Source organism: Mobula birostris, chromosome 10 (genome assembly GCF_030028105.1).
Source record: "Mobula birostris isolate sMobBir1 chromosome 10, sMobBir1.hap1, whole genome shotgun sequence".
NCBI lineage: Eukaryota > Metazoa > Chordata > Chondrichthyes > Myliobatiformes > Myliobatidae > Mobula > Mobula birostris.
Genome location: NC_092379.1, coordinates 65,351,261 through 65,377,100, shown reverse-complemented (window position 1 = coordinate 65,377,100; position 25,840 = coordinate 65,351,261). Strand labels below are relative to the sequence as shown.

General features: G+C 43.0%; 1 protein-coding gene across 1 annotated transcript in view; it reads left to right on the top strand.

The window, feature by feature from the left end:
* Positions 1-25,840, top strand: part of LOC140203692 (sodium- and chloride-dependent neutral and basic amino acid transporter B(0+)-like) — an 85,596-nt gene that overhangs the window by 13,481 nt on the left and 46,275 nt on the right. Inside the window, exons 3-5 of the mRNA XM_072269738.1 lie at positions 6,636-6,767; positions 15,610-15,777; positions 22,883-23,021. Coding sequence (XP_072125839.1) covers positions 6,636-6,767; positions 15,610-15,777; positions 22,883-23,021 — 439 coding nt within the window. The remainder of the gene's footprint in view (positions 1-6,635; positions 6,768-15,609; positions 15,778-22,882; positions 23,022-25,840) is intronic.

Genomic DNA, 25,840 nt, shown 5'->3' with positions numbered 1-25,840 from the left:
GAAGGTTACCTCTCATTTTCCTAATTTCCAGAGAGTGTGCTCAATCTCTTCTGTCTTTCCTCAAGGACAATAGTCTTAACAGGAATAAAAAATACTAATCTCTCCCTGCACTGGCAATCAGTCAAATATATTCCTTCTTAAATCTGGAGACCAAATCTCCCTGTATTCCTCCAGGAGTGATGCCATCAAACCCCTGTACATTGTAGCATAGTTTTATTACTTTTGTGTTTCATTCCCCTTAAGAAAATATCAATTGACTACAATTATTCTGGAATTTAAAATGCATTTTGTCCATTGGCTCCTCCCTTACTATCAACTAAATGCAACCCTAATAAACCAAATGTAGTCCCTCAGTCAGAAAGATCAACTACGCCACCTGACCCAAAGAGTTCTGACAGCATTTCACTTTGATCTAGATTCCAGCAGCTGCAGTCTCCTGTGCCTTCCAAGTAAATTTATAAAACAGAAAATAATTTGTTTCAGTTTTTTGTACAAAGCTGTAGTGAATTGATTACAGGGAGCAAGGACATGGCAGACCAATTGAATAACTACTTTGGTTCTGTCTTCACTAAGGAGGACATAAATAATCTTCTGGAAATAGTAGGGGACAGAGGGTCCAGTGAGATGGAGGAACTGAGCGAAATACATGTTAGTAGGGAAGTGGTGTTAGGTAAATTGAAGGGATTAAAGGCAGATAAATCCCCAGAGCCAGATGGTCTGCATCCCAGAGTGCTTAAGGAAGTAGCCCAAGAAATAGTGGATGCATTAATGATAATTTTTCAAAACTCGTTAGATTCTGGACTAGTTCCTGAGGATTGGAGGGTGGCTAATGTAACCCCACTTTTTAAAAAAAGAGGAAGAGAGAAACCAGGGAATTATAGACCGGTTAGCCTAATGTCGGTGGTGGGGAAACTGCTGGAGTCAGTTATCAAAGATGTGATAACAGCACATTTGGAAAGCGGTGAAATCATCAGACAAATTCAGCATGGATTTGTGAAAGGAAAATCATGTCTGACGAATCTCATAGAATTTTTTGAGGATGTAACTAGTAGAGTGGATAGGGGAGAACCAGTGGATGTGATATATTTGGATTTTCAAAAGGCTTTTGACAAGGTCCCACACAGAAGATTAGTGTGCAAACTTAAAGCACGCGGTATTGGGGGTAAGGTATTGATGTGGATAGAGAATTGGTTGGAAAACAGGAAGCAAAGAGTGGGAATAAATGGGACCTTTTCAGAATGGTAGGCAGTGACTAGTGGGGTACCGCAAGGCTCAGTGCTGGGACCCCAGTTGTTTACAATATATATTAATGGCTTGGATGAGGGAATTAAGTGCAGCATCTCCAAGTTTGCGGATGACACGAAGCTGGGTGGCAGTGTTAGCTGTGAGGAGGATGCTAAGAGGATGCAGGGTGACTTGAATAGGTTAGGTGAGTGGGCAAATTCATGGCAGATGCAATTTAATGTGAATAAATGTGAAGTTATCCACTGTGGTGGCAAAAACAGGAAAACAGATTATTATCTGAATGGTGGCCGATTAGGAAAAGGGGAGGTGCAACGAGACCTGGGTGTCATTATACGCCAGTAATTGAAAGTGGGCATGCAGGTACAGCAGGCGGTGAAAAAGGCGAATGGTATGCTGGCATTTATTGCAAGAGGATTCGAGTACAGGAGCAGGGAGGTACTACTGCAGTTGTACAAGTCCTCGGTGAGACCACACCTGGAGTATTGTGTGCAGTTTTGGTCCCCTAATCTGAGGAAAGACATCCTTGCCATAGAGGGAGTACAAAGAAGGTTCACCAGATTGATTCCTGGGATGGCAGGGCTTTCATATGATGGAAGACTGGATGAACTAGGCTTATACTCGTTGGAATTTAGAAGGTTGAGGGGGGATCTGATTGAAACATATAAAATCCTAAAGGGATTGGACAGGCTAGATGCAGGAAGATTGTTACCGATGTTGGAGAAGTCCAGAACGAGGGGTCACAGTTTGAGGATAAAGGGGAAGCCTTTTAGGAGCGAGATGAGGAAAAATTTCTTCACACAGAGAGTGATGAATCTGTGGAATTTTCTGCCACAGGAGACAGTTGCGGCCAGTTCATTGGCTATATTTAAGATGGAGTTAGATATGGCCCTTGTGGCTAAAGGGATTGGGGGTATGGAGGGAAGGCTGGTACAGGGTTCTGAGTTGGATGATCAGCCATGATCATACTGAATAGCGGTGCAGGCTCGAAGGGACGAATGGCCTACTCCTGCACCTATTTTCTATGTTTCTATGTTTCTATGAAGGTAGGACATTAGATGTAGTCTATATGCACCTTGATAAGGTCTGCATGGTAAGTTGCTATAGAAAGTTAGACTACATAGGTCCATAAAGAGCGATGCAGCTAATTAGATGTAGAATGAGCTTGACAGGTGAAAGCAGAGGGTGACTGTTTCTCTGACTGGAGGCCCATGAGCACTAGTGTTCCCCATGGTTCAATGTTAGGCTCATTGCTTTTTTGTCATCTATGCCAATGACTTGGATGATAATTGTGATGATATTGGCTTCACCATCCACAAAGGCCTGAACTCAAAAGGAGATTTTAAGACATGCCTGATTTAAGTACAGTATCTTTGGACACCCTCACTACAAGGAGATTATACTGTATCAACCTACTCTTTGGAGACTAGTTTACTTCCCTGTCTAATTCTGCTCTGAGGTGTCATTACCAATACCCACTATTTGAATGGTGGGTTCCCTCTTCCTACCAAGGAGGAGATACCTACTACCAGCTTACAAAGTAATTTAAACATAGTTTATTTTATTTTTAAGGACACACATTTAAATTCAGACTAGCAGTTCTTAACACACATTTAAAGCTCACAGCATATTCCTGATTTATAAAAAAAGTGTGAATTACAAAAGATTTATCAACTACAAAGGATTGCCAAACACAAGTGCAGTTCTTACAAATTAAAAAATCATACCAATTTGTTGTAGATGAACAAGTTGCAGAAACTGAAGGTTGAGGAATGAATTCTAGTTCTTCTTTCTGTCACTCCATCTTTCTGTCATTCCAAACAATCCTCAATACTTTCTAATGTTTATACCATTTTGCTACTAGTTGACCTCAACTGCATGTGATCTTTTTCAGATCCCTTTGTTGGAACAAAGTAATTCATACCGGTGGTCTAAAAATATCTGGGGACTGAGATCTCAGACACCCAAAATTAATGCTGTGAGCATTGACTCTCTGAGCACACAAATATTCCAACTATTGATCGATCATTTATACCTGTGTCTCTATTTGTTGTGCTGTGACAAAATCCATCTAATCTGAATGCTTCCTTGAACTCAGTCACAATGGTGCAAATAACTGAGCAAGTGTTGTCTGATTTCTTGCAGGCCAATTAACATAACCCCATTGTCTCACGTTGATTAAACATGGGCCTACAAGACCTCACTGTTCACTTATTCATGACAGGAAGCTGAGTAAGGGCTATTGGTTACAAGTTTAACTTTGTCACAAATGTCTCTGACCCTTTGTAAAGGTCATGCTACTGTGCTAGAGAGCTGAAGTTATCTTGGGCCCTGGAAAGTGAACATATATCACAGAATATACAAAACATGATAAATAAGTTTGGAGATTACATTAAAATAGGTGGTGTCATTGAGAGTGAAGATGGTTATCAGGATTTACAGGGGGGTTTTTAATCATTTAGCCAAATGGTCCAAGGAATAGAAAATGGGGTTTAATTCAGATAAGTGCAAGGGTGTTGCACTTAGGGAAGAGAAGTGATAGTAGACTTTCACGGTGAATGGTATGGCACTAGGAAGTGTTGTAGAATAGTGGGACCTAGGAGTACATGATTCCTTGAAAGTTGTGTCACAGGTAGACAGGGTAATAAAGAAGACTTTTCAGAATGCTGGGCTTCATCACTCTGTCTACCACATTGGTCAGTACATAGAATGTGTTGCCAGAGGAAGGGATTGAGGCAGTGGTGTTAACAATATTTGAAAGCTAGTTGGACAGGTACATGGATAGGAAGTCTTAAGAAAGATATGGGAAAAATCTAGCAAATAGGACTAGTTGACTGAATTAGCTGGGCTGAAGGGCTTTATGATTCCATGACCCTGTAATTTCCCTTTCATTAAAACAAATTTCCCCTTGCCTAATCATGCATTGATTTTCTAAATTTTTTTTATCTCTGCCCTAATGAAGAATTCTAGCATTTTGCTGACTTCAACATGGAACAAACCTGAGCAAGACCAAAGAATGTTGAAAGCACTCAACAGTTTGGACAGCATCTGAGAAAGAAAAAACACAACTTTTCAGACCTGAAACCTTGCAATTGGGAATGGGAAAGAGAGAAAACAAGTTAATTTTTGATGTCAGAGAATGTGGATCACATCTCCACACAAACTAATTCTAATCCCTGAAGTTCTGAGTCAAGTGAGTTTCTGACAACAGAAATTTATTACCAGAATTACATCAGTTCTTCTCCTGTCGTCACCACCATTCTCCATCCTCTCCCATCCAACCTAATTTTCTAAGGTGTTGAGGCCCCTGCAGTATCTAGCTCTCTTCTTTCATCAGCTTGTGGCCATATTGTTCTAACAGCTTTACATCAACTTTTGTCCCTTTCTACCACCAGTTCATCTATCCAGTAACAAGTTCATTCACAGAAAGGACCTCACATTTTGCCCTGCACTGTATTTTGTCCTGGTTTATTGCTACTAGTACCGTGTGTATTTTTAAACTCCTTACTACTCTTTATTGATCATTAACGATTTCATTACTTTGTTATCCTGTAACTTCTCTTTAAATTTCCTTCAATTAAATTCTTGCTCAAATTCTTTAGTATAAAATCTTACCCATAGAACAAATATTGAATTCATCAGAACACTTGTCCTGTATGATAGGAATGAAGCGTTTCCCAGATTGAGCTGCCTCAGTCCTGTGTGCATACGCCATGAATCCAAGGCCCTTTCTCCCAAGCACATTTTAACCCATTCAACACTCTGATCAGTTTGACCACCATGTCAACATGCAATCATCATAAGAATACTACCTTGATGGTTCTTGTTGTTAATTTAAATCTCTTTCTTGGCTTGTACATGAACTACAGCATTCAGATCTTTTTTCCCCCAGTTCAAATGCCTTCCCAGCACATGGGAGATGCTCAGGTCCCCTTAATTCTAGCAACAGGCAGGCATCACCTCTTAGAAAGCATGCTCTTGGTGACACATAAAACTCTTCTTTTGGACTAAATTTCCAGCATTCAAGCGCATCCAAGTTCCACAGATGTAGAATCTACAAAGCAATGGTTCCCGTTATTGACCCTTGCAAAAGGATGCAGTAAACTCTGGCAAAAGCAGACCTCTTTCTGATACCTGCTGTTATAAGAAGTCCATTCGAAGTATTACTAAAAAGATAGCATTGTCACCTTGGAAAAAGGTGGTGGCTCACCAAAGTCTATGTCTCTTACAATCTTATGCACCTTTGTTAAGTCAACTCTCATCTTCCTTTGCTCAAAGAGAAAAGCCCTAGTTCACTCACCTTTCCTCATAAGAAATGTTCTCTAATCCAGGCAGCATCCTGGTAAATCTTCTTTGCACCCTCTCTAATACTTGCACATATTTCCTATCATGAGGTGACCAGAACTGAACACAATACTCCAAGTGTGGTCTAACCAGAATTTTATAGAGCTGTAACATTACCTTGTGGCTCTTGAACTCAATCACTCAACTAAAGAAGGTGCTTGCCAACACACCATACACCTTTTTAACCACCTATCAACTTGTGTAGCAACTTTGAGGGACCTATGGACGCAGGCCCCAAGATCCTTCTGTTCCTCCATGTCCTAATGCTTGAGTTTTTGCATGACTTATGTCTAAGGTGATATGTAGATTACAAACAAGGGAGAGCCTAGAATAGACCAGTAGTATTGATATGGACAGTAACATAATATCTCGATCTTTATCATTGTGTACATTTTTGTGTTAAATAAAACACTCATGGATTTAACAACTGAGAGAAGCAGTTGGAGAGAATTAGCTGATGCACTGCTAATTTAATATTGAGAATTCTAGGGCCAGTCTCATCAGACTGTAGACCTCTACTGGTGTATGCGTCTTACTCCTGAGAAGGCCTTGGACTGAGATGGTTTTGATGGTTCTGGAGCACGGGCTCAAGACCAAGTGTAGAACCAATGTAATTTGGTATGAAAAACATAACTCAAGGAAGTCATAGATTTGATGCTATCATAACATCTTAATGCTTTTGGTTTCTTCCACTTCCAGGAACCAAATAAAGAGGAGTTTCACTTGGGATTATACTTGTATTTTCACCTCAAGTACCGAACTCAAAACCTCACAACTGGTCCCTGGTAAACAACATGACCATGATGATATGCCCAGACCTATTTGAAAGTCACTTATTCAAGGAAGTGGAATACAGGAAATGATGCAGTGTAATAACAACCTGCCTGGCCTTCATAACTCGTTTACTCAAATTCAGAGTCAATTCACTTTCCCCATTCCCTTGATATAGTCTCAGTGCTTAACAACTGTTTTATGATATGACATCAATTTCAAACTTGCTTGAGCACATCATACAGTTTATTTCATTTTTCTTTTACCTTTCTTTCCAGGAGCTTTTCTTATTCCCTATATACTCATGCTGCTACTCGTTGCGATGCCGATGTTTTTCTTGGAAACGTCCTTAGGGCAATTTTCCAGCCTTGGACCTGTTGCAGTGTGGAAAGTTGTGCCAATGCTACAAGGTTGATGTTTATTCCATTTACAGAAGTTCAGCAGTAAAATAAATGAGAAATAGTGGGTGATGTTGGTACTATGTGAAAGCGGGGTGGGGGAAGGGTGGATGATATGCAAAAGTCAGATTTATTAATGTTATACAATTTTAAAATTTAAATTTAAATACTGCAGACAAAATGTTTAATTTAATTCACACTTTATCCTTCCAGTAAGATGGCGGTGTGTGTGAATGCAGCGGCCTCTTGGGAGCCAACCAAAGGTGTTTCTTTCTTTGTAAAATTTGTTTTTTATGATCCAAAAACAATTCTACTCCAAGAATTTCGGGTACTGCAGGACTACTCCATCAGTGAGCTGCTCGTTGATTGGAGTTACTGGATTGGTGTCGGCTGCAGAGCAGGCTGAGATGTTGAAGGAGCCTGCTAGGATATCAGCAGAGTCTGTCAGGATATTGGAGGAGCCCACCAAAGTGTCAGAGGAGCCGGTTTGGGTCCAGAGGAGCCAACCTGGCTGCAGACTGTGTTGCTGCCCACTACTCGGAAGCATCAAAGTTGGTTCAGTATAACCATGGGAGATTGTCTTGGACATTTCACTTGCAATCACAAGACTCTGTTGGACCGTGATAATGTAAGTTGCAGAGGGCCTGTTCCCCTTGTCCGATGGAAGGGGCAGACAACATGAAAGCCTCAGTTGTAGCGAGAACCAGGCCTCAGCCTCGGGCTTGCCTGCTGCTGCAGACCAGGTAAGAGACGCGGAAGCACTACTACGTGGTTGAGCTTGGCTGGTGCCTGGCCTCGCCCTTCGGTGCTGCCCTCCCGCATTTGAGTGGTGGAATTACAGGCTGGATTGTGTGCATCTGTGTGCTGCTGAGAGACTGTATCATCGATTGCTGGACATTGTCGCTCAGAGTCTTGGGTTATTTATGTTTTTTTTCAAGTGAACATGTCTGTTTACTATTTTGAATTATGTTACTCACTATTTTGAATGTTTGCTTGCTAATGTGAAGGTTTTACACCTTGGCCCCAGAGGAACACTGTCTCGTTCAGCTGTATTTATGTATGGTTAAATGGTAATGAAACTTGATTTGATTATTTGATTCTGATCAGGGTGCTGAGCACAGAAGCTGGGATGTCATGGTACAATATTCACGTTGTTGGTGAGACCACATCAGGAGCATTGCGTGCATTCTGGATGTCCAGCTACAGAAAGCCCAATTGTCATTAAGCTGGAAAGGGTGCAGGAAAAATTCACAAGGGTGTTGCAGGTTTTGGTAGGCTTGAGTTGGGTGCTGCGACTTTATCCCTAATACAAAGTAGGCTGAGGGGTGTGGCTTTATATAGGTATGTAAAATTGTGGGTTGCAGATGAGGTGGTCGGTCATAATGGTTTTTTTTTAGTATAGTTGAGTCTAAAACTAGAGGGCTAGATTTAAGGAGAGAGAGAAAGATTAAAAAGTAATATGAGAGGCAGTTTTTTGACACAGATGGAGGAGGGTATATGGAATGGGGTGCCAGAAGAAGCAGTAGAGGTTTGTACAGCTACAAGACATTTGGATAGATACATGGATAGAAATGGTCTAGAGGGATGGGCAAGCACAGGCAAATGAGACTAGCTCAGAAATAAATCTTGGATAGCATAAACAAGTTTAGTCAAGTTACCTGTTTCCATGTAATACAGCTCTATGTCTCTCGTCATTTGGTAATGAATTCCTAACAACCTAGAATAGAGTTGTAGAGTCATAGAACACTACAGTGCAGAACAGGCCCTTTGGCCCATCTAGTCCATGCTGAACCATTAGTCTCCCTAGTCCCATCAGCCTGAACCTGAACCATACCCTTCCATACCCTCCCATCAGTACACAAATCCAAATATCTCCTAAATGTTGAAATCAAATCCCGTGTCCATCACTTGCACTAGCAGCCCGTTCACACTTTCACCTCCCTCTGACTGAGGAAGCTCCCCCCATGTTCCACTTAAACATTTAAGCTTTCACCCTTAACCCATAACCTTTAGTCATAGTCTCACCCAACCTCAGTGAAAAAGCCTGCTTGCATTTACCCTGTCTATATCCCTCATAATTTAGTATACTTCTATCAAACCTCCCCTCAATATTCCCTGTTCTAGGAAATAAGTGCTAACCTATTCAAGCTTTCCCTCTAACATAGGTCCTCAAGTCCCAATAACCTCTTTGTACATTTTCTCTGCACTCTTTCAATCTTGTTTACAAGTTTCCCTAGGTAGGTGACAAAAACTGCACATAATAGTCCAAATTAGGCCTCACTAACGTCTTAGAAATTTTCAAGATTACAACCCAACTCCCGTACTTAATATATTGATTTATGAAAACCAATATTCCAAAAATATCAAGTAGTAGTAAGTTTTCTGACTTATAAACCCTGTGAGTTGTTTAAAGGTATAGCAACCACATGAGGGTCATTAAGACTCGTAGAGGCAATGCGAGGGTCAGTAGTTTTAACTTTGTTATTCCTACCCGTTACTTACAATGCGGTCCTAACATCTCTACCCCGGCGTCTCCACAACAGTTCACACCTCCATTCATGCAAAGATCAGACTAATGACCCTTTCATCACCTCTACAACTCTTAGCGACTCTCAAGTGATTGCTGTACCTTTAAACAACTCACAGAGTTTATAATCCGGAAAACTACCTTCTATGGATTAGAACTGAAGAAGCCTCTCTGATGAGTGCCATGACATCTTCTAGACAACACAGCAAGTCCTGTTGCCTTGATTTGCTACGGCTTGATATACAATGACCTGGATGACTAAGAACCTTCATAGACAATGTTCCAAGAACTTTCTCTATGACCCCATCTACCTGTGATGCCACTTTCAGGAATTATGGATCTGTATTCCCAGTCCCTCTGTTCTGCTGCATTCTTCAGTGCCCCGCCGCTCACCTTGTAAAACCTACCCTGGTTGGTCCTCCCAAAATGCAACACCTCAAACATGTCTGCATTAAATTCCATCTGCAATTTTTAGCCTATTCTTCCAGCTGGTCCAGAACCTGCTGCAAGCTTTAATCGGCTTCTTCACTGTCCACTACACCCCCAATCTTGGTCTTATGCACAAATTTACTGATCCAGTTTATCACATCATCATCCAGTTAGTTGATATAAATGACAGACAACAGTGGACAGTACTGATCCCTGTGAGATTCCACTAGTCACAGGCCTCCAGTCAGAGAGATAAACATCTACTCCCACTCTCTGGCTTCACCTGCAGAGCTAATTATAATCCAATTTACCACTACGTCTTGAATGCTAGGCAACCAAACTTTCTTGACCATCCTCCCATACGGACTTGGTTCAGAGGCCTTGCCAAAGTCCATGTAGACAACATCCACTGTCTTGCCTTCAACCACTTTCCTGGTAAATGTCTCAAAAACTATAAGAATGGTGAGACACGACCTACCACACACAAAACCGTGATGACTATCCTTAATCAGAAACTGTCTATCCAAATACTTATATATCTGGTCCCTTAGAATATCTGACAATACCTTTTGCACTACTAATGTTAAGATCAATCAGCCTATAATTTCCTGCCTTATATTTAGAGCCTTCCTTAAACAGTGGAACAACATTAGCTATCCTACAATCTTCCACACCTCACCCATGGTTAACGATGTTTTAAATATCTTTACTAGGAACCCTGCAATTTCTGCATTTGTCTTCCAAAGCATCTGAGGGAATATTTAGTCAGGCCCTGGGGATTTACCCACTCTAATTTAACCTCAATACAGCAAACACCTCCTCCACTATAATCTGTATAGGGTCCATGACATTACTGCTACTTTGCCTCACTTTGAAAGACTCTGTGTCCATTTCCTGAGTAATACAGATGCAAAAAATCCCTTTTAAGATCTCCCCCATCTCCTTCAGCTCCATGTATAGATTGCCATTCTGATCTTCCAGAGGACCAATTTTGTCCCATTATCCTTTTGTCTCTTAGAAGCCCTTAGAATTCTCCTTCACCTTGTATGTAAGAGCAACCTCATACTTTATTTAAGTCCTCCTGATTTCCTTTGATAGTGTTCTCTTGCATTTCTTGTATATTCATCAAGTACCACATTTGTTTCTCCCAGCTATGCACCTCCTTTTTCTTAACCAGGTCCACAACATCTCTCAAAAACTAAGGTTTCCTAAACCTGTTACCTTTGTCTTTTGTTCTGACAGGAACAAACAGACTCTACTCTCAAAATTTCTCTTACCAAGTACACCCTTGCTGGAAAACAGCCTGACCTAATCCACACTTGCCAGATCCTCTCTGATACCATCAAAATTGGCCTTTCTACAATTTAGAATCTCAGCCCAAGAACCAGACCTATCCTTCTCCATAATTACTTTAAAACTAATGGCATTATGATCATCAGATGCAAAGTCTTCCCCTACACAAACTTCAGTCTCATTCCCTAATAGGAGATCTGGTATCCACTCTCTCTAGTTGGGGCTTCTATGTACTGATTAAGGAAACTTTACTGAGCACATTCAACCAACTCTTTCACATCCAGCCCTTTTAGAGTATGGGAGTCCCAGTCAATATGTCAAAAGTTAAAATCACCTGCTATCACAGCCTTATGTTTCTTGCAACAGTCTGTGATCTCCTTACTAATTTGCTTCTCTAAATCCCTTGCACTGTTGGGTGGTCTTTAATTTAATCCATTAACATGGTCATACCTTTCTTATTTCTTGGTTCTACCCATAAAGCCTCACAAGACAAGCTCTCCAGTCTGTTCTAACTGAGCATTGCTGTGACATTTTCCCCATCTGCCCCCCAATCCCTCCCACTCTATCATGTCTAAAACATCGCATCCCTGGAATATTGAGCTGCCAGTCCTGCCCCTCCTGCAACCAAGTCTCAGTAATGCCTGCAATGTTATAATCGTATATGCTAATCCATGCCCTAAGCTCATCCGCCTTTCCTACGATACTCCTTGCAATGAAATGCACGCAGCTCAGAACATTAGTCCTGGCATGCTCAACCTTTTGATCCTGACTTTGTACGTAGGCTTAACAACATCTTTCTCCCCAATCTCTCCACTATCTGTTCTGTTACTCTGATTCCCATTCCCTGCAACTCTAGCTTAAACCCTCCCAGTGTACCACTAGCAAATCTTCCTACTAGGATATTAGTCCCCCTTCAGTTCAGGTGCAACCCACCCCTTCTGTACAAGTTCCACCTTCCCTGGCAGAGAGCCCAATGATTCAAAAATCTGAAGTTCTCCTTCCTGCACCATGAGTTAAACTGTCTGATCTTCTTATTTCTGACCTCACTAGCAAGTGGTTGGAGTAGCAATCCTGAGGTCATAGCCCTGGAGGTCCCATCCTTTAACTTAGCACCTAACTCCCTGAAATTGTTTTGTAGGACCTTGTTACCCTCCTACCAGTGTCATTCGAACCAATGCCGACCACAACCTCTGGCTGCTCTCCCTCCCACTTAAGAATGCTGTGGACTCGATTCGAAATGTCACTGACCCCAGCACCCGAGAGATGACATATTACCCAGGAATTTCATTCTTATCCAAAGAACCTCCTTTCTATTCCTCTAACCATTACATCCCCTGTCACTACACCTTGCCTCTCTGCCCCCTTTCTCTACTGAGCCACAGAGGCAGACGCAGACTCAGTGCCAGAGACCTGACTGCTGTGGCTTTCCTGGTTACCTCCACCACCCCCAACGGTATCCAAAGCAGTATACCTGTTGTCCATGGAATAGCCACAGGTGTAATCTGCACTGACTGCATATCAACTTTTCCCATCCTGGTGGTCACCCACTTACCTTTGTCCTGCACCTTGGGTGTAACTACCTCTCTGTATTTCCTGTCTATCAACCCCTCATCCTCCCGAATGATCTGGAGTTAGAACATAGAACAAGAACAGACCCTTTGCTCCACAATGTTGTGATGAACAAGCTAAAAAGTAATAAAAAATAAAGCAAAACTACTCCCTCCTACCTACACAATGTCCATATCCCACTATCTTCCTTACATCCATGTGCCTATCTAAACGTCTCTTAAAAGCCTCTGATGTATTTGCCACTACCACCATACCAGGCAGCGCATTCCGGGCATCCACCACTCTCTGAGTAAAAAACTTACCCCTCCCATCCCCTTTGAATCTACCCCCTCTTACGTTCAATGCATGCCCTCTGGATACTCCTTCCTTGGGAAACAGATACTGCCTGTCTATGCCTCTCATAATCTTATAAACCTCTATCAGATCTCCCCTCAGCCTCCAACACTCCAGAGAAAACAACCCAACGTTATCCAGCCTCTCATGATAACACATGCCCTCTAAACCTGGCAGCATGTTGTAAACCTTTTCTGCATCTTTCCCAAAGCCTCAGCATCCTTCTTATAGTGGGGCAACCAGAACTGTATGCAATACTCCAGATGTGGACTAAACAGATTTCTTTAAAATTGCAACATAACTTCCTGACCTTTGAACTCAATGCGTCCACTAATAAAAACAAGCATCCTATAAGCCTTCTTGGCCTACAGTATTGACCTGTGTCGCCACTTACACGGAACCATGAAATTGGACCTCCAGATCTCTCTGCTCAGAAACACTGTTAAGGGTCTTAACAGAACCTGCCATTTCTCTGTCCATATCTGCAACTGATCTATATCGTGACGTATTCTTTGCCAGTCTTTCTAAACTATCCACAATTCCACGAATCTTAGTGTCATCTGCAAACTCACTAACGTACCCATCTACAGTTTCATCCAGGTCATTTTTACACATCACAAACTGAAAAGATCCCAGCAAAGAACCTTGTGGAACAATTACAGAGCTCCAGCTCAAAAAGTCCCTTTGACCACTATTCTCTGTCTTCTAAACCCAAGCCAGTTCTGAATCCAAACAGCTGATTTGCCCCAGACCATATGCATCTTAATCTTCTGGGTTAGCCTCGCCTGAGGGTCTTTGTCAGACACCTTACTAAAATCCATGTAGACAACAATCCACTACTCTACCTTCATCAGTCTCTCTCATCACCTTGTCAAAAAACTCAATCGAATTGGTAAGACACGACCTGCCATGCACAAAGCCATGCTGGCTCTCCCTAATTAGGCCATGAGTTTCCAAATGCTCATATATCCTATCCATAAGATTTTTCTGCAGCAATTTCCCTACAACTCACCGGTCTATTGTTCCCAGGATTTTCCCTTGTTGTACCTCTATTTAAGTAGGGAACATAAGCCACTCCTCTGGGACATCACCTGTGCCTAGAGAGGACATGAAGATACTGATCAAGGTCCCAGCAATCTCATCTCTTGCGTCCTTCAATAACCTGGGGTAAATCTTTTCCACCTTAATACACGTTAGGAAGCCTGACACTTCTAAATGCCCTCACGTATTTATACACACAGCACTGATCTCCTGGTCCTCCATGTCCTTTTCCAGCTCCAGCTCCTTACCACAATCTTTTAGAAGCTGCAGCTGTTTATACTTCTTGCAGGTATAGTCATAAGGGTCACTGGAGGTCTCCTTGCCTTCCGACATCCTACAAGAGGAGCATTCCACTATCCTGCCCGGCATCCCTACTGGTCTAACTGTGCAAATATGAAGAAGGAAAACAATAAATAAGTTGGGTGAAAAATATCCTCCTACAGCCCACACCTCTCCTCACCAAAGCCTCGATGAGCCAAAGCCTCAACACCCCTCTCTAACATTTGCCCAATCACATTATGTAGTTTTAACCAGCCTTGTAGAAGTTTTGTTTACAAACTGATCTGTCTTACATTTTACAAAGACATATACAGACTGTGAAGAGACAGTTGCAGCAAGTCAAATTATTTAATTTTCTCTTTCCAAGTAGTTAATAAATCTGATATTTGGCTCCCTATTTGATTATTAACAATAGTTTCCAAAAAAAACCAAGTTTATTTAATTTCTACAGTTTTCACTTGCAGCAGATGCTCTACAGGATGGTGCAGCAGTTGCATACCTGACTAATCCAGGATGTCTGTAAAACCTGAAGAAACAGATCATTTTGCTGAGATATGTGACATTCTGATTCATACTATACACAAAACCTTAAACTCAGCCTTGCCAATAGAAATGTTGCTTTCCTAATCTGTCAAATAATTCTAGAATCTAATTAAAATATAAACTAAAACATAATTATGCCTAAGAGTGTATTTGAATATGATGCAACACTCACAACACGCTGGAGGAACTCAGCACGGTGGTCAGCATCCGTGGAAATGATCAGACAACGTTTTGGGCTGGAACCCTTAGTCAGGACTAAAGAGGGAAGGAGAAGAGGCCCTATGAGGAAGGTGGGGGGAGGGTGGGAAGGAGAAGGCTGGTAGGTTCCAGGTGAAAAACCAGTAAGGGGAAAGATAAAGGGGTGGGGGAAGGGATAGGCAGGAAAGGTGAAGAAGGAATAGGGGAAAGCACAGTGGGTAGTAGAAGGAGGCAGAACCATGAGGGAGGTGATGGGCCCCTATTCCTTCGTCACCTTTCCTGCCTATCCCCTCCCTGCTTCCCCTCCCCCACCCCTTTATCTTTCCCCTCACTGGTTTTTCATCTGGCACCTACCAACCTTCTCCTTCCCACTCTGCCCCCACCTTATTTATAGGGCCTCTGCCCCTTCCCTCTTCAGTCCTGATGAAGGGTTCCGGCCTGAAACGTTGACTGATCATTTCCACAGATGCTGCCCGACCTACTGAGTTCCTCCAGCGTGCTGTGAGTGTTGCTTTGACCCCAGCATCTGCAGAGTATTTTGTGGTTTTGAATGCAATGCGTTTTTCTGATCAGCTGAATTTATATGAAAGCTTTCTCTTTCCAATTAAACTGTTTTGAAACTCGTCTTTGTTGCATTTGAAGGTGTGGGGATTACGATGGTCCTCTTCAGTACAATTATTGACATTACCTACAACTGCATCATCGGCTACAGCCTGTTCTACCTGTTTGCCTCCTTCCAATCCCCTCTGCCGTGGTCAGACTGCTTCAGCTGGTGGGGAGCAGATGAAACCTGCAGCAGGACACCCAGAGGTACTGTGTTAAACTCCATTGGAAAGAGTAATGGATTCTTAGTGATGTATCTGGTGGCCTTCTGTCCCTGGTGTTCCCAGTGACCTGTGAGCTGAAAAAGCTCACAGGTCATTTTCCAGCGGGATCAGTATCATTGATCACTCATTCTTTAAAAAGACGTAGTTTGGTGGGCACGTGAACAGTCCCTGAATTATTCACAATTAAGGCATTCTGGGAGAAGAGCAGTTCACATTATGTGCATATTGAGAAAGCAATTCCTGATGCAGTTGAGTGGATCGTGAAGGTGCGTCTTTAATGTCACAGGCAGGGCCAGATTTAGTGGGGTCAGGGCCCCTGGGCTGGAGGCCCTGATGGGCCCCTCCCAACACCGTAAAATGCTGCTGTACCAAACAAAAAAAGGGCAACAAGAGCAAAGGTCGTACTGGTCTAAATATCGAAGCTGTGGACCAAGACATTGGTTTAGTACAATACGTGGGCTATAAGCTTACAGGCCTTAAAAGGGAGGACAGAAAGTAATGCAGGTTCTTAGTTTGAAGGACAGCATCTAAAGCACTCAAAAATTGACCTAGGCTTAGTTGGCTTAGTAAAGTTATGAGGGAGACGAAGTATGATGTAACCAATCTTAAACCTTCATTTAGCTATCGCTGCACATACCATAGGCCTTATTTCTCAAACAATGCCAAAGCATTTTTATCTAGGCATTTTTTCTCAACCCTGTGTTCTGAGAAAGTAAAATGGAAATGAGAGACAAAAAGGCCAAGAAAGATGGCACTATGGCAAACTAGGAAACTAACAATCATTTTGAAAAATGAGATCTAGCACAAACTAACCTATTGCTGTGCTGTGTGGCTTGCGGAATAAAGACCACTTATTACTTACTAGGTTTGTGAACAGTCAACTATTAACCTATTGCCACAAAAACAGGAACAGCACTGACACACAAGCCTAGATATTTACAAAGTCAGATGCCTGTTTTTCAAAATTAAAGCCTAGTTCTTCTGGATTTCTTCGCAGCAAAGTCTTTGATCAGATCACTAAAATTCAGTTTCTGAACAAGATCACTTTCAAGTGACATCAGAGTAAGTTGATTCAGCTTGTCCTGTCCCATTGTGGACCTGAGCCTATTCTTCACTAGCTTGAGCTTGGCGAAAGATTGCTCACCACTAGCACTTGTGACAGGGAGGGTCAGGTAAAGTCTCAAAGTAATGCTTACATTTGGGAAGATGACCATATAACCATATAACCATATAACAATTACAGCATGGAAACAGGCCACCTCGGCCCTTCTACTCCTTGCCGAACCTGCAAGTTTTTTTCCCTGAGGAAGCATAAAAGCTCTGTTGCAGATGAAATGTCTTTGTCACTTACAAATTCCCTGAAATGGACAATCTCCTCCACAAAGTCTAACTGCAGGTCAGCTGAATATCTGCTTTGGAGATCAGATGCTCTCTTGCGCAGATCTTGTACAGAGAGAGAAGTAGGGTTGCCAACTTTCTCACTCCCAAATAAGGGACAAAAGTAGCAGTCAAATACGGGACACTTGTGAAAGACTACCATGACCATGAAGCCTTGCGCGGGCACCTGTGTGTGCATGCGTAACGTGTGTATATGTGACCTGCACATGCGCCTACGTGCCTATTTTTTCCCACACAAATCGGTTTTGGCTTAATCTTCCTGACTGCACTGTACATACATTATTTCTATTTTATATAGTCTGTGTACTTATCATTCCTGCTTTTACTAGACTTTTACTGTTATTTTAGGTTTTATGTGTTATTTGGTATGATTTGGTAGGTAATTTCTTGGGTCTGGGAATGCTCAAAAATTTTTCCCCATATAAATTGTTGGTAATTGCTTCTTCACTTTACACCATTTCAGCATGAAAGGTTTCATAGGAACTCTCTACCTTAGCGGGGGAAATACGGGACAAGGGCAGTCCAGTATGGGGCAAACCAATTTAGCCCAATATCCGGGATGTCCCAGCAAATACGGGACAGTTGGCAACCCTAGAGAGAAGGGATATTGTTTAGGATGCCAAATGTGTTGTTAAGGTTATTATATGATGCAAATCTGCAATCAATTTCTTCAAGTAATCCATCCATCACAACCAAAAAAAAACAGTAGCTGAAAAATTTTCTCTAGCTGACAATCCAGGTGTTGTGGATTCACCCAGAAAGGCTTTACGTTTTCTTTTTCATTGGGTGTCTTCTATGTACACTTGTGAGACTGTCGGAGACATAGTTTTACCCTGGGTCTCAAAAGTATCAAATAGATCATGCAAGCTTTCTATGTATCCCTGTAGTGATCTCACCAAGTCCACAGAATTATACATGTCTAGATTTACAGCTTGCAATGCAACACTTGCACTTTCAAAGTGCTGAAGAATGCAATGCCAGTGGAAGGGGAATATAAGAGTCATTGCCTTGATATGTACTCACCATTTACGAGCTTGCATTTGAAGTGAAAGTTGGAGGAAAAAACGTCTCTGCTGTTTGTATACCTGTTCCGAAGCTTTGACATCCACATCCTTACTCTGGCAGGACTCCAGCCCTTTCTTAGCCCAGTATGCTCGGACTGAATCATCTAACGTTTCCTTTCCCCAGCAAGCAGGATCAGTGCTGTAAGAATCCTCACTAGCGGTAACGTTAACATTAATGGCAGCCCGACTTGGCTGTTCGGAGGCCTCTGTGGTCGGGAATCCCAAGGTCATGCTCTCTGCCTCTTAACGTTAGCTGCTGACTGTGGCAAGGAGGGTGGTCCTGTGCTAACGCTGGTGCTAGTGTTAACTGTTGAACAAATCCACCGGTCTCAGACTGTGACAAGAGCGATAGTACTGTTGCGTCACTGAGAACAGCTTTTAAAAAATTCTAAAAACCTGCCTTCAGTATTAGTGCATGTGGTTAAAAAAAATCTGGCAAACACGAGGAAATCTGCAGATGCTGGAATTCACCAGCATTTTTTGTGTGTGTGTTGCTTGAATTTCCAGCACCTGCAGATTTCCTTGTGTTTGAAGCCAGAACAGGATCCTTCGAAGCAGCCCCTTGTCAAAGGCCTTCTGAAAATCCAAATACACCCATGTCTACTGCATCTCCTTTGTCTACCCTGCTTGTAATTTCCTCAAAGAGTTGCAGTGGGTTTGTCAGACAGGATTTTCATTTCAGGAAACCATGCTGGCTTTGGCCTATCTTTTCATGTGCCTTCAGGTACTCCATAATCTCATCCCTAACAATTGATTCCAACAATGTCCCAACCACTGATGTCAGGCTAACAGGTCTATAGTTTTCTTTCTGCTGCCTCCCACCCTTCTTAAATAGTGGAGTAATTTAAGAAGTAATTTGTTTTCTTCTTGACTATATTTTCAACAGCCTTTGTACCCCACGTTCCTGTACCCTACCATCCTTTCCCTGTCTTACTGGAAAGTATCTTTGCAAAACCCCATGCAAATATCCCCTGAAAATTTGCCACATTTCTTCCGTACATTTCCCTGAGAACATCTGTTTCCAATTTATGCTTGCAAGTTTCTGCCTATTAGCCTTATATGACCCCTTACTCCAATTAAACACTTTCTTCACTTGTCTGTTCCTATCCCTCTCAAATGCTATGGTAAAGGAGATAGAATTGTAATCACTCTCTCCAAAATGCTCTCCCACTGAGAGACCTGACACTTGACCAGGTTCATTTCCCAATAACCGATCAAGTACAGCCTCTCCTCTTGTAAGCTTATGTACATATTGTGTCAGGAAACCTTCATGAATACATCTAACAAACTCTACCCCATCTAAAACCCTTGCTCTTGGGAGATGCCAATCAATATTTAGGAAATTAAAACCTCCCACCACAATAACCCTGTTATTATAGCACCGTTCCAGAATCTGTCCCCCTATCTGCTCCTTGATGTCCCTGTTACTATTGGGTGGTCTATAAAAAACACCCAGTAGAGTCATTGCTCCCTTCCTGTTCCTAACTTCCACCCACAGAGACTCAGTAGACAATCCCTCTATGACTTCCTCCTTTTCTACAGCTGTGACACTATCTCTGATCAACAGTGCCATGCCCCATCTCTTTTGCCTCTCTCCCTGTCCTTTCTGAAACATCTAAAGCCTGGCACTCGAAGTAAGCATTCCTGTCCCTGAGCCATCCAGGTCTCTGTAATGGCCACAACATCATATCTCCAAGTACTGATCCACGCTCTAAGCTCATCCACTTCGTTCACAACACTCCTTGCATTAAAATGGACACATCTCAAACCATCAGTCTGAGTGCGTCCCTTCTCTATCACCTGCCTATCCTCCTTCTTGCACTGTCTCCAAGCTTACTCTTTTTGTGAGCCAACCACCCCTGCCTCCAACTCTCAGTTCAGTTCCCACCCCCCAGCAATTCTAGTTTAAACTCTCCCCAATAGCCTTAGCAAACCTCCCTGCCAGGATATTGGTCCCCCTCAGATTCAAGTGCAACCCGTCCTTTTTGTACATGTCACGCCTGTCCCTAAAGAGGTCCCAATGATCCAGAAATCTGAATCCCTGCCCCCTGCTCCAATCCCTCAGCCATGCATTTATCCTCCACCTCACTCTTATACTCACTGTCACGTGGCACTGGCAGTAATCCCAAGATTACTACCTTTGCGGTCCTGCTTCTCAACTTCCTTCCTAACTCCTTGTAGTCTGCTTTCAGGACCTGTTCCCTTTTCCTACCTATGTTGTTGGTACCAATATGTACCACGACCTCAGGCTGTTCACCGTCCCACTTCAGGATATCGTGGACATGATTGGAAACACCCCGGACCCTAGCAGCTGGAAGGCAAACTACCATTCGCGTTTCTTTCCTGCACCCACAGAATCGCCTGTCTGACCCCCTAACTATAGAGTCCTCTATCACTGCTGCCATCCTCTTCCTTTCCCTACCCTTCTGAGCCACGGGGCCAGACTCTTTGCCAGAGGTGCGACCACTGTTGCTTTCCCCAGGTAGGCCGTTTCCCCCACCCCCCAACAGTACTCAGACAGGAGTACTTATTGTTAAAGGGGACAGCCACAGGGTACTCTCTAGTATCTGACTTGTGCCCTTCCCTCTCCTGACTGTTGCCCACCTACCTGTCTTCCGAGGCTCCGGTGTGACTACTTGCCTATAGCTCCTCTTTATCACCTCCTCACTTTTCCCAACCAGACGAAGATCCTCAAGCTGCATCTTCAGTTCCCTGATGTAGTCCCTAAGGAGCTGCAGCTCAATGCACCTGGCGCAGATGTGGCCATCCGGGAGGCTGGGAGTCTCTCGGTCATCCCACATCCGACATCCAGTACAGAACAGCAGCCTCACAGACATACTTCCTGTACTTCACAAGTAACTTACCTCGCCTCGACCCATTATCGCCAAAGCCCTGTTGAGCCAAAGGCTTCCTACTCTGTCTCTCTCAACTCTGGCACACACTCTATAAAGCTGCCTTCTTTTTAAACTCTTCCCACCAGTCTAACTCACTGACGTCCATGTGCTTGTGCAGTCGTGCCTCGATCAAAAGGAGATTACTGGACCTTGACATTCGATCAAAAGGACATTACAGAACCTTGTCACTCCTTCTGCCCAGGTATTTGGTACTGACGTGGACCAGGACATCTAACTGCTCACCCTTCAGATGTGACCTGACCTGCTATCATCAGCATTTCCTGTTTTTATTTTTCATTTCCAGCGTCTGCAGTTTTTAAAAAAATGTTCATTTCTAAAGTGAGAAAGGTGGGCAGCTAGGAAGATCACGTAGACAGTTCACATTAATAGGAATCTTACTGAACCTTCCTGTACATCAATAAATATTGGCAGAACTCGTGCTAATAGAACTTGATGCTGATGCTGCACTAGCCTTGGTGTGTCAGCAGGAGGTTAAACACTATTGGGCAGATGTCACAGTGAAGTTCAAGTCCTTCATACCAGCATTTATCAAAGGATCAAGGTGAAAGGGATTAGTGAGTTTACAGTGGGAGTGGAGCGAAGATCTTGCTCTGATTGTTTCTGGGGAAAGGTCCAATTTGCTGACCAGAGCTGGCTTTCAAATAAAAAGCCCAACTGGGGAGAGAAAAGAAACAAGACAAATGTGTGTACCAGCTGCACTTCACTAGTACCCCAAGGTGTTCTGTGATGAACTTGGCAGCATTCAAGATGTTAAAAGGTAGCTTTACATAAAGGAGAATATTACACCCAAGATCTACAAAGCATGGTCTGTATTTTAGAGGAAAACGATGGAAGAGCTTGAAGAGAATGTGGGAAAGAGATATTGAGCCAGTTGAGTTTTCATGACCGGTTCCTCACAGTATGAAGGACAAGGATGGGTGGTGGGCAGCTAAGTGAACTACAAGAAGCAGATGTTAATCAGATAGTGAGTGCTCTTATTGGGAGGCTCCAGTGGTTCTTGTAATCAGGGCAGAAGCCAATCTGAGGATTTGTGTAGACAGCAGGAAGCTCATGTGCACCTCTATGTGGGACAACAAGACCTGAGAGAATGTGCACTTTCTGAAATACATGGAAAGTGCTCCAGTCTCATTGTCGTGATTTTACCCTCTCCCAAGCATGTAAGCACCAGCCATGATCTTACTGAATGGCAGAGCAGGCTCAACGAGTCAGGTGGTCCATTCCTGCTCCTATTTCTTATGTTGTTAATACAGGAGAAAGGAATATGTTTAACACCAAGAATGGTATGGATCTTTGGAGATCCAGAGTTCTTTCACCTCAAAGAAGAGCAATTATTTTGAAACAATTGTATGCCTAGCACACAATGTATCTTGTGTAAAAAAAATCTGCCAGTCTTTGTTGCCAAGTAATAAAGGGATTCTATGAAGGAAGATGAGCAATGTTCAGAGCATCACAAGAATCCACCAATAGCTCCTCTTGGCTTTAATGGGTCATTTTGTAATTTTTGGTACTGCATCAGTTAAGGAAAATCTGTCATTGCTGGCATAGCAATCCCCGGTGTGGTATGATGCATGAGTGGTCTTTGCGGACTGTACATTAATGTTCCAACCAGTCAGCAGCCTAACCCAAGTACCGGACTCCAAGTATTCCTGATTACCTGTTTGCAATTAGTAAAAATGGTTCTCAACAAAATGTTGCACTCTACATTTTCTAGATCCGCTCTGCAATCTCACTCTGGACAATGGGTATTCTGAAATCGTTAATACAACGTGGCTGCAGAGAAACAACAGAACTTGCTCCAATGAATCTGAAATCCACGTTCTTCACCAGGGCCCAAGTGAGCAGTACTGGGAGTAAGTAACTTGCTGCCAAGACCTTTCACATTCATACACACAGCTTTTTCTTGCAAAGATGTGTTGAGGGATTTCCTGTTTAAAGAATGGCTGTTTGATTCAGACTGTGTTGCATCATAAATCTGTGATTGAATAACAGAACAGTAGGATTCTTATAGGAATCTCGTAGGATTATAAGAATCGTAGGATTCTTGTTATCAGTAATTATAATCCAAAACAAGCTGCTATAGAGAACCACTCTCTCAGCAGTTAACAGTACAGAGAAGCCATTTTATTTTAACATAACAAAGAAGCCATTTTATTCACTTTAGCAGTAACATAAAAGAAGAAACCCCTTACATCCTCATGACTACTAAATAACTCGCCAACAATTCCTGCAGACACAAAAACCCAATCCAGGTACAAACAGTCACATTGCTCCCCAAACAGTGGACCTTACGCCCTGTTCCTCAGGTGCTACATAGGCCAACCTATCTGGGAGTTTCCTAATCCCCCGAGACCTCCTTACCCCCTCACCTAAACCCTTCAGGCTCGGACACTACTGGGGATACCTCGGGTCTGCTTGCCAACTCTTCTCTCAATCTCTCACTCATGCCCCCACTGCAACACGGAGCCCCCTGTCCCGTGTCCAGGTCCTGCTGTAACCCAGGCTGCCCACAGATAGCCTTCCTCACCAGGGGAGTGTTGGTCCCTTTCCGAATCAAAACACTGCCAGTCACACCAGGGTCCGGACACATCAGCATTAGTGATTCACTGCCCTCTGACTCCCACACATTGGCCTCCAAGAACTCCAGTTTCACTGACCAATAACCGTCATCTGGATAATCACTGGCATTGGTACCCCAAATCTCCAGTGCCCTTAATGTTGTCAAGGGTAAATGCTTCAGAAACTGGCTGTAAAACAAACTGTACAACAACTTGACCTGCGCCCCAGTGTCGAGGATGGCTTTAGCATAGCTTCCATCTATCTGTAATGACACCTGAGGGCGTGGTCCCTCTAAACCGTCAGGAATAGGGTCTTTTCCTTTCGGGAGTTCTTTGGCACATTGCTGGGAACGTCCTCTCCCAGAGACCCCAAGCTGTTCCCCTACTGGGCCTCCATAATAATAACAGAATCCTGATGAAGGAGGGAGGGAGCATTGACTCAGACTATGAGAGGCCTGCGTCGGGCATTTTCAAGACTTACAGGGCGCAGATTGGCAGGCCTGTCATGGTCTGAGTCGAAGTTCCCTCCCCCCGATGAAGGATTTTGGGCCAAAATGTGTGCTGTTCATTTCCTTCCATACCCGACTTGTTGAGTTCCTCAGAACTTTCTGAGTGTAGCTTCAGATTTCCAGCATCTCAGTTTTCCTTGTGTCTCCTGGTCTCCAGCGCTATAGTTAACTCAAATTTTTGTGTTTTGTTTCACCATCTTTATATCTTCAGGAGAGAGATCCATCACTGAAAATTTGAGATATACTGTATATCTTGACAATTATTGGTGTGTGAAACATTTCCTCTGTGTTCAGTCACAGCCTGACCGTTCGGTAGCCATTTGTACATATCCTGTTCTATCGTCGCCAGATTCACAACAACTAACCCCCCCCCCCCAAAAAAAAATCTTCCTCTCACCTACAGCTCAGGGGCAATTTATAGAGGCCAGTTACCCAGCAATCTGCATGTGGGTGAACCTGAAGAACCCATGTTGTTATAGGGAGAATGAGAAAACTCCACATGAACATCACCAGAGGTCACGATTAGACCTGGGACACCGGAACTAGGAGGCAGCTCAGAACTGAATACAGTTCATTTCTGAATCTGTGGGATAGTCTCTGAATTGTCTGAAACTGTCGGGCGATAGATACCATGTTTAATAAGAGTCATGGTCACTGATCTCTACAGCACAGAAACAAGCTTTTGGCCCACCTAGTCTATGGTGAACTACTATTCTGCCTAGTCCCATCGACCTGCATCCAGACAATAGTTCTTCGTACCCCTCCCATCCTAGTACCTACTGAAATTCCTCTTAAATGTTAAAATCACACCCACATCCATCAATCTGCTGGCAGCTCATTCCACACTGTCAACGCCCTCTGAGTGTAGAAGTTCCCCCTCATGTTCCCCTTAAACATTTCACCTTTCACCCTTTGCCCATGACTTCTAGTTCCAGTCTCACCCAACATCAGTAGGAAAAGCCCTGATTGCATTTACTCTATCTAATGTATGAATGCCCTCATAATTGTGTAAGCCTCTATCATATCTCCCCTCATTCTTCTGCGCTCCAGGGAAAGAAGTCCTAACCTATTCCCTCTTTCCTTATATCTCAGGTCTTCAAGACCCAGCAACATTCTTGTAAATTCTTTCTAAACACTTTATTGATATTCTTCCTCTAGATGGCTGACTAGAAATGCACACAATACTCCAAATAAGGTCTCAACAACGTCTTCATTCATTGAATGTCAACACTCATAGATCCAACTCCTGTACCGTACTTCAATTTCAGAAGGCCAATATGCCAAAAGCTCTCTAAGAAACATAGAAAACCTGCAGCACAATACAGGCCCTTGGGCTCACAAAGCTGTGCCGAACATGTCCCTACCTTAGAAATTACTAGGCTTACTCATAGCCCTCTATTTTTCTAAGCTCCATGTACCTATCCGAAAGTCTTTTAAAAGACCCTATCATATCCACCTCTACCACCGTTGCCGGCAGCCCATTCCATGCACTCTCCACTCTCTGCGTTAAAAAACTTACCCCTGACATTTCCTCTGTACCTACTTCCCAGCATCTTAAGTCTGTGTCCTCTTGTGGCAACCATTTCACCCCTGGGAAAAAGCCTC